Source organism: Vulpes vulpes, chromosome 5, assembly GCF_048418805.1.
Source record: "Vulpes vulpes isolate BD-2025 chromosome 5, VulVul3, whole genome shotgun sequence".
NCBI classification, from domain to species: domain Eukaryota; kingdom Metazoa; phylum Chordata; class Mammalia; order Carnivora; family Canidae; genus Vulpes; species Vulpes vulpes.
Window position 1 is genome coordinate 70,436,489 of NC_132784.1, and position 7,941 is coordinate 70,444,429.

Sequence of the window (7,941 nt, forward strand, 5' to 3'; positions counted from 1 at the left end):
GATGAGTCTTCCCAAACACAGTGAGCTGAGTCTTGTGGGATCCAGGGCCCCAGGGTCCCTGCCTCCCTCTCCCAGTGAGCGCGGCCCCTGGACGGCTTCCCGGGTCACTTTGTCAGGTCCGTGATGGGGCACCGCCTCTATCACTCTATCCAGCCACAAAAACCTGTTCCTTAAATTCCCACCGTTGGCCCCGCACCAGATGCACCCCAGCCCGGAACATCCTTGGGTTCTCTCCACCCTGCCTCTGGGAGCAGGGGCCCAGGGATGGACTAGGCTGGACCCCAAGCTTCAGGGTCTCCGAGGAGACCCTTCCTCCTCCTGAAAGGATGGACCTAGGTCCCTGAGCTGCAGGGGGCCTGGGAGCAGAGGGGCAAGGTCGCAGGGCAGGCTGATGTGGTCCTCGAGGCGACTGACGGCCCAGAACAACTACCCTTCCCATGTCCGGCCACTGGCATGTCCCTGGGCGAGGGTAGGGCAGGCAGCCTGGCCTCCCCGAGCACCCCTCCAAAGATGGGAGTGGAGGAACCCTGGCAGGTCACTGTGTCATTCCCGTGGCCTTGCTGCAGCAATCCTCATCAGGGCCTGTCAGGGACATCGTCCCTTGACGTGTGAGGCGGACCAAGGCCTTGGGGAAGAGTGGAGGCCAATGCAAGCCCCCCACCCATGGGCCTGCTGGGGGGTCATGTTGGCCTGTCACCTATTGCCAGGAGGGAGCGTGGACCCCAGCTCAGAGCGTGTCATTGCTCCATGGTCACAAGCCACCCTGGGAGAGCTGCCTGACCTTGCACTGCACCCCCTGTGGGAGGAATGGGAGCTGCTCACAGTGCATGGCGGGGTCATGCCTGCCCTGGCCCCTGGCCTGGAATCACGTTGGATGGACAGGGTCTCTGGGCCTGGCAGACCCCCTTAGGATGACCATGCAATGTACAGATGATCTCCTCTCCAGAACTCTCACTTCGATGGGACGCAGGCCATCTGCGTCCAGGCCCACCAGGTTGGGTGTGGTCAGGGCAAGCATTGGGGGACACCAGGGCAGCTGACCACTCAGCTCAGACCATACTGCATGGCCCCAGGTGCAGGCTGGTGGATTCCAGTCCTGCGAGTGCCCCGCCCCCAGCATGGCCTGCAGGCCCGGCGGCCTCCCCACTGCCCTTACCCCGGGCTGTCCCCAGCACGCTGCTGTTTGCTGGGTGCCTGGAGGCCATCTGTGGGCCGTGAGGCTGGGCAGGACCAGACCAGACCAGTCACGGGGATTGGAATCCTTTATTAACCACTGAGACGAGCCCTGCCCTCCCTCCCTCTGCGGGGGGAGTGCCGCACCGGGCAAGAGGGCGGCAAGTGGCCTAGGACTCAGTCTCGAACATCTTCTTCCTGCCCTCCATGCCAGACTTCTCCTCGATGTTCTTCCGCCAGTCACCCACATCACGCAGGTCCCGCTCCTGGGGACAGGTGCGATGGGGCTTAGGAAGGCACTGCAGGCCGCCCTTGGCCTCAGTTTCCCCCTCCCGGGGCCCAGAGCCCAGCCGTGGTGGGGGTCTGCCCAGTGGGCTGGGGAGGCGCCACGTACCTTCTCGGTGTCCTCCTTCTTGACCTGCTTCAGGTTGGCCCTCAGGTCCATGCACACCTTGTGCTTGGAGCCCAGCAGTGCCTTGAGCATCGCGTCGGCAGACATGCGCACCCTCCTCAACGGGGGCCTCTTGAACTTGCCTCTCAGGTCGAACAGCTTCTGGTTCATGTCCTCCAGCTGCGGAGCAGAGGTTAGGGCTGGGTGGGTGGCAGTGGCAGCAGGGCCCCCTGCTGGTCCAGAGAGCCCCTCACCTGTCCACGCCCACCCCATGCCTGCTTACCTCCTTGGTGCTCTTCTGAACCCTCACTTCCATGTCATACTTCTCCTCCTCGGCTGCGTCGATCTTGGCGTGCAGCTGTTTGCAGAGCTCCTGGGGGTGGGGGCAGCAGGTGGGATGGGGGCAGCTGTCCCCTGACCTCCACCTACCCTACCGGCCCTCTTGACCAAAGGGGAAACTGAGGCAGCAGGCCAGAGCACCGCTCGGGGAGGGTACCTGCACTTCGGACATGGAGCCGGGCAGGTGCAGAGGCGGGCAGTGCTCAGACAGGTAGTTCTGCTTCTCAGACTCACGGCGACTCTCTTCTTTTTCCAACTCCTGGGCGGCAATCTGGAGCATGACACTCTAGAGGGGTAGGGAGTGGAGGGGGGGCAGGCAGTGAGGGACTGTGGTGGCCCAGTCCCACTGGCACCCTGGGATGGCCCTCTCCAGGGAGCACCTACCTTCAGGTGCTGTCTCCGGGCCGTGATGGCCCTGTTGCGTTTCTGCAGGGGAGAGGGCAGGAAGCAGAGTCAGGGCTAGCTGGGGTCCCTGGCACCCCCACATCCCTCCACGCTTGCTCCACCAGGCCTGTGGACCCTGCCTGGAGACAACTGAACCGGGGGGGGGTCCCAAGGCCCTGCTGGGGGACCGGGCCCAGGACACCTGTGACCAGGTGGCAGGTGAGGCTCAAAGGCTCAGGGGGGGTGGAAAAGGGGCGGTACCTCAGGTGCAGGGGGAGGGGCAGGGGATCCCTGCAGGGCGCAGGAGGTGGGGGGCAGCCTCAGAAAGAAGAAGCGATTCTGGTGACTTGGCCCCAGCCCCACATCCCCTGCCCTGTGAGACGTGGGTAGCCACTTCCTGTTTCATTGAGTCTGGGTGGCTGGGTGGGGCACTCTCACGGGGGAGGGCTGGGCAGCTGCCCCTGTGCTCTAACCTCTGACCTATCCCAAGTCAGGGGGGTCCCATCCCCTCTGTGTTTCATGCCCCCCCCAGTAGGTACTCACCTCCTCACTGTCCCGGGGAGGCAGGGGGGGTAAGGGGAGAAAAGAGACAGGTTAGGGACATAGATGGGACAGTATGATGGGGGAGTGGGGCGTGGTCAGAGCCAACCGGGGAACTGTAGAGACCCCCGCCTGGTGGGGAGGGTGGGGACAGCAGGGGCCCCCCAGGTTTGGGCTGCACTTACTCCCCCATCCTGAAGTCCTGGGCTTAGAGCCTGTGGGAGAGAAAAGGCATGGGTGTGAGGGCCACGGCCCATCCTGCCCTGGACGCTCGTTATCCAGGTGGGGGCCACCCTGGCCCCAGCCCTCTGCCTGCCCCCAGCTCTGACCTCCTTGGAGGCACCGTCTTGGGATTCCCAGGGTAAGAAGAGGAGAAAGTGTTCCTAAAATGTCCCAGGCGGGGCCCGGGTTGTTGCAGCTGTCCCGGGGGGGCGGGACAGGCCAGCACAGGTGGCCACGAGAGCCTTCCCACTATTTTTAGCTCTGCTCCTTCGGCTTTGGGCCCAAGTGCATGCAAGAAAGTGCTCCCCGCTTTGGCCTGGGGTCCCTCAACCCATCAGATCTCCTCCCTGTGTCCCACCCAGAAGGGAGGCCTGGTGATCTGGAGGCTGTCCACAACCCCTGGCCACCCCCCACCCCAGCCACCTCCCATTGCATCGCCATCTGGCTCCAGGCTCCATGGAAGCCACCGCCCCCCCCGCTGGAGAGGGCTGCTAGAGGCGACCCCCAACCCCCAGGACCCCACCCTGGGTCGTCCTGGGAGCTAGCTCAAGGAGTGCCTGTCCTCGGCCTGGGCTGGCCGGGCTGGCCTCACCTAGTGTCTGGGCAGCAGGGCCGGGAGCGAGGTCAGGCCGGCAGCAGCAAGTTGGGCTGGTGGGCCCAGGGGGAGGGGTATAAATGGCCTCCCCAGGCTGGGCCCCTGCTCAGAAAGGGCATGGAGCCCTCCTCAGACCAATGGGGGCACAGGGGCCTCCCCACCTGCCCAGGCCGCCCGGCCCGGCCCAGCCGCGTGCTGTCGTCCTGTCCAAGAAGTCTTGGTGGGGGGGGGGGGGGGTGCCGAGGCTGGGCTGCTCTATTTAGAGCTCAGTGACATGTTCGAGAAGCCTCCCTTGTTCTTGCAAGGAGCCCAGGGTCAGCTGTACATGGCCTTGCTGGGCCACTGCAGGGCAAAAGCTCGAGGTCGGCTGAGAGGTCACTCAGGTCCTGAGCCCGGGGCCACTCCTCAGTTTTCCCTCTGCTTCCAGGGGGCGGGGGTGGGGGGTGTGCTGGGAGCAGCCCCTGCAGCTCACTGCTGCCTCTTAGCTGGGCCAGGTGCCCCAGGCATGAGCCTGCCACGTCCTGTCCTTTCTCCAAGCCGGCCCCAGCTCCGGGGCAAGGCCTGAACACCCAAACGTGGCCCGTGGCGGTGGCCAGGGCCTCCGAGTGGAGGCTGCCCTCCCCCGGCTGAGATCCGGTCCTCCTGGGAGCAGGAGGGAGGGTGCCTGGACGTGCAACCGGCCGGAACACCCTGCCCTGGGGTGGTTCCTGGCTCACTCGGAACCCGTCCTTCAACCCGGGGATGGCGGCACCACCCGCCTGGGAACCTCTCCCTGACCCGAGGGGCCTGGGGCCTGCCTGGCTGCCCGGGCAGGCCCGGCGCTGCTGCCCTTCTCACCCTGGCCCGGGCCTGCGCCCCCCGCCCGGGGCCCCCACCCAGCAGAGACATCCGGACAACCATGACTTGGCATCCTCTGAGCTGGGGGTGCGTGGCCCCCGCCCTGCCGGCCTCACGGGCCGTGGGGAGGGTCAGGGGGAGCTAAAGCCGTCCAGATGTGTGGGGATTAGAGCTGCATTCCTGGCCAGGGCTGAGCCCCCAAGGCCCGAGGTGACTTCTGAAGACATCTACTGCCCCCTGCCGTCCGCAAGAGGAGGCCTCACAGCAGCCCACAGCCGCTGGAAGGTTTGGGGCCCTGTGGGGGCTGCAGCGGCCCCTTGGGTTGGGGTCCTTTCCCTGTACTGTCACCACCCCCAGGATACCTCCTGATTACCCCCTGGGTCCCCGCGGGGCCGGCTGCAGCCTGCCACCCAGCACGCCGTCCCTGACCCTGCAGCCCCACAGACAAAGAGGGCTCACCACCTCTTCATGCCCTCGCCCTCCGGTTGGAGGGGCTTGAGGGGACTCCTTCACTCCACCAAGGGGTCAGAGGATCTGTGGCTGAGGCTGGAGAGAGTCCTCCCCCCGCAGCAATGATGACCCTCCTGCGTGTCCCTAAGGGCTCCGGAAACACAGGCAGCCACAGCAAGAGCAGGCATTTATTACAGCGGAGTGGTCCCCCGGGGCAGCCTGGACAGTACCCACACTTCAGCCCAGGGGTGCCTTCAGGAGCCGGGCAGGGGCAGGCGTAGGCGGGGTATCAGGGCCAGGGCTCGGTCCACCTCCCCGGCGAGCTGCAGGTGGTGCCACTGGGCAACAGGCCGCCGGGCATGGGCCAGCATGTCTGCCCAGTGCTGCAGGGGCTGCCCAGAGGTCCGGGCGCCGAGCAGGACCTTGCCCACACACTCAGCCCAAAACTGTGGGCCCCGGGCCCAGACAGCCAGCACCAGATCCACGCTCTAGGTGGGGGCAAGACAGGGGGCATGCAGGAAGAGAGAGACAGCTGTCAGTTTGGCCCCAAGGGAGGGGGGTGTCCCGCCCACCCCTTCCTCCAGGCAGCCCACCTGGATCTGGCTAAAGGGCACCAGGAAGGAGAAAGCCTCGTTGAAGTAAGGGGAGGCTGTGCCCTTCCTAGCCGATGTCCTTCTCTTCTTCCACTTTCTCTGGCTCAGCATGAGCTGGACCTTCACGTAGGGGTCTGGGCAGGTGAAAGGGATCAGAGGTGTCCCCGGTGTGAGGGCCGAGCTCAGGGCCCCCTCTTCATGCGGGTGTGGGGGCAGGTATGGCTCTCAACTGCCAGGCCTGGGCTCAGGCCTCGGGCCTCCAGCACGACCACGGTCAGCCGGCCTGAGCTGGGCATGTACTGGAGCGAGAAGCACAGCTCCCCCCACGCCTCAGGCTGCAGGCAGTAGGGGGTTCTCAGGGCGAGGGGGACAGTGCTCAGAGTGCAGGTGGTGAAAAGGGTGCAGGCAGTGATAGGGATGCTCAGGGTGCAGGTGATGAGGAGGGGCTCAGGCTGCGGGAGGTGAGGGGGGCTCAGGGTACAGGAGGGGAGGGGACTTGGGGTACAGACAGTAGTGGGGGGCTCTGGGTGCAGGAGGTGAGGGGGGGCTCAGTCTCCCCTGAGACACACAGGCCAGGGCCAGGCCAGAGCTGGGCAGTCAGTGGCCTCACCTCCACAGTGCCCGGTGGGCCCAGCTGGTACCAGTGCTCCAGAACGTGGTGCAGGTCCACGGTGCCCAGTGGCAGGCCGAGCTCGCCCAGCGACTCGTGGGAAGAAAACCGCTTAAAGCTCAGCACCTGCACCTGTAGGGTGGTCTGGGACAGCTCTTCCTGTGGCACCTGCGGGCAGGCTGTGAGCTGGACACCCTGTCCCCTCCACGGACCCTGGCCCAGGCTTCCCCGCCGGCCCTCCCAGCCCAGACGTACGTGGAAGCAGCAGGTCTCCTGGAACATGGGGCAGAGCGTGCCACGGTGCACCTTCGTCTCGTGCCTGTGTCCTGCCTGGGTGGAGAGGCTGACGCGAGCGTACAGATCCGCCGTGCTGCCAGGGCCCCAGGCCCTCAGGTCTGTGGCCTGCTTGAGGCCCACTCTGACCTGGGAGCCAGAAGTGGCTCAGCCCGGGGCCCTCCCCGGTCAGCCCCGCATCCAGTGTCTGCCCGGCACCCAACACCCCTCCGGACACCAGCAGACCCTCTGGGCCAGTCAAGGGGGCCCCACACCTCCTGGCTTCCGAAGTCATACTCCAGGGAGAGCTGCAGGCGCCCCCAGTGCTGGGGGCCCCCCTCCAAACTGTCCACATCCGGCTGCACCTGGAGTGTCGGTAGGGAAACATGCCCCATGCTGATGGGAGGCCCGGGCAGCAGTGCCACGTCCCCCGCTGGGCCACACAGAGGCTCACATTCCCAGCTCAGGGCCTCCAGGATCTCCCCAGATCCATCTCTTGCACCACTGCCTTTCTCAAGAGCCTCCAGCAGCTTCCCATGGCCTGTGGACTGACCCCTGAGGCTGGCATTCAGGGCCTCCAAGCCTTGGTCCCACCTGCCTCTCTCTTACCTTTGCCCACCACTTCCCGGCCAGGAGGTCCCTCCCTGCCTCTGCTCCTGGGCAGACCAGACCATGGCTGGGGGCTGAGCTCAGCTCACCCCCCCCCCCCCCCCCCGACCGTCCTGGGCCAACCTGAGCCCCCGAGGCTGGTTCCTGAGCTGCCCTCTGGGACTGCCGAGCCTGGAGCTCGGCAGTGGGGAGCGCCGGTGCCCAACTCCTCACCAGGTGGGCGCTGGTGGTGGTGCCTTGGGGACTGCTCAGGCCCACGGCCTCTCTGTCCCTGGGCTTCTTCCTGTGACCATGGTGACGCCGGCGGCAGCAGCAGCAACAAATGACACAAAGGAGGCAGGAAACCGTGAGGACACCAGCAGCCACAGCAAGAGCAATGAGCGCCCAGCGGGGCCCTGGGGGTGGGCGTAGAGATGGAGCCGAGATGCCCCTGTGGGCAGCAGCTGCCCCCACTGGGCCCGCCGTCCCCACACCCCTCCCAGGGGGGTCCCACAACTCACAGGGGAGCCCAAAGATGAGGTCCGGAATGAGCCCAGGTACAGCCAAGGTGCCCTCCGGGGCCGGGGTGCTGTGGGGACCTGGGGGGCGCCCCATCTCCCCTCCCTGCTGGCTGGGAACAGACAGCCAAGGTGGCCAGCTCACCTCTGGGGATGGCCCCTCGGTCCCCGGCCCACTGCCTCATCTGCCCAGCGACAGCGGGCCCGGGGTCTGCCCGGGCAGGGAGGCAGTGCGTGGTGGCCAGGGGCAAGGGCTCTGAGCAGAGCCAAGGGGAGGGAGGCGCTGGGCTCTGGCCAAAGTCCCGGCTTGGCTGCCACAGGCCCAGCCTCCTGGCCACCTCCCCAGCCCCCGGCCCCCAGCCCCAGCCAAGCAGGCCGGGCCTTCTCATTAGGGAGCCTCCTCCTCCAGGAAGCCCCCTCCTTCCGGG

General features: G+C 66.3%; 2 protein-coding genes across 3 annotated transcripts; both read right to left on the reverse strand.

Moving 5' to 3' along the window:
* Positions 1 to 1,244: 1,244 nt before the first annotated feature.
* On the reverse strand, positions 1,245 to 3,042 carry TNNI2 (troponin I2, fast skeletal type). The gene is made up of 5 exons (XM_072758749.1): positions 2,288 to 3,042; positions 2,061 to 2,189; positions 1,848 to 1,937; positions 1,568 to 1,744; positions 1,245 to 1,439 (listed from the first exon to the last, which is right to left on the reverse strand). The coding sequence occupies exons 2-5, from the start codon at positions 2,181 to 2,183 to the stop codon at positions 1,344 to 1,346; spliced, it is 486 nt and encodes a 161-aa protein (XP_072614850.1). The 5' UTR covers positions 2,184 to 2,189; positions 2,288 to 3,042; the 3' UTR covers positions 1,245 to 1,343.
* Positions 3,043 to 5,049: 2,007 nt separating this feature from the next.
* Positions 5,050 to 7,714, reverse strand: SYT8 (synaptotagmin 8). 2 transcript variants are annotated; one of them, XM_072758748.1, is made up of 8 exons: positions 7,517 to 7,658; positions 7,230 to 7,411; positions 6,683 to 6,772; positions 6,390 to 6,557; positions 6,135 to 6,302; positions 5,748 to 5,859; positions 5,525 to 5,658; positions 5,050 to 5,419 (listed from the first exon to the last, which is right to left on the reverse strand). In XM_072758748.1, exons 1-8 carry the CDS (start codon positions 7,608 to 7,610, stop codon positions 5,186 to 5,188), a joined length of 1,182 nt encoding a protein of 393 aa, XP_072614849.1. In that variant the 5' UTR covers positions 7,611 to 7,658; the 3' UTR covers positions 5,050 to 5,185. The 2 variants fall into 2 exon arrangements, with proteins under 2 accessions (XP_072614849.1, XP_072614848.1); XM_072758747.1 differs by lacking the exons at positions 5,050 to 5,419; positions 5,525 to 5,658; positions 5,748 to 5,859 and having other exon boundaries at positions 5,905 to 6,557; positions 7,140 to 7,411; positions 7,517 to 7,714.
* Positions 7,715 to 7,941: the final 227 nt, after the last annotated feature.

Coding starts and splice junctions, on each gene's coding strand:
- TNNI2 (XM_072758749.1), bottom strand. CDS start 2,183: ATGCTCCAGATTGCCGCCCAGGAGTTGGAAAAAGAAGAGAGTCGCCGT. Junction 1,938..2,060: donor GCTCCATGTCCGAAGTGCAG/GTACCCTCCCCG, acceptor CCCCACCCCCAG/GAGCTCTGCAAACAGCTGCA. Junction 1,440..1,567: donor AGAAGGAGGACACCGAGAAG/GTACGTGGCGCC, acceptor ACCTGTCCCCAG/GAGCGGGACCTGCGTGATGT.
- SYT8 (XM_072758748.1), bottom strand. CDS start 7,610: ATGGGGCGCCCCCCAGGTCCCCACAGCACCCCGGCCCCGGAGGGCACC. Junction 5,860..6,134: donor GCCCACCGGGCACTGTGGAG/GTGAGGCCACTG, acceptor TACTGCCTGCAG/CCTGAGGCGTGGGGGGAGCT. Junction 5,420..5,524: donor TGCCCTTTAGCCAGATCCAG/GTGGGCTGCCTG, acceptor GCCCCCACCTAG/AGCGTGGATCTGGTGCTGGC.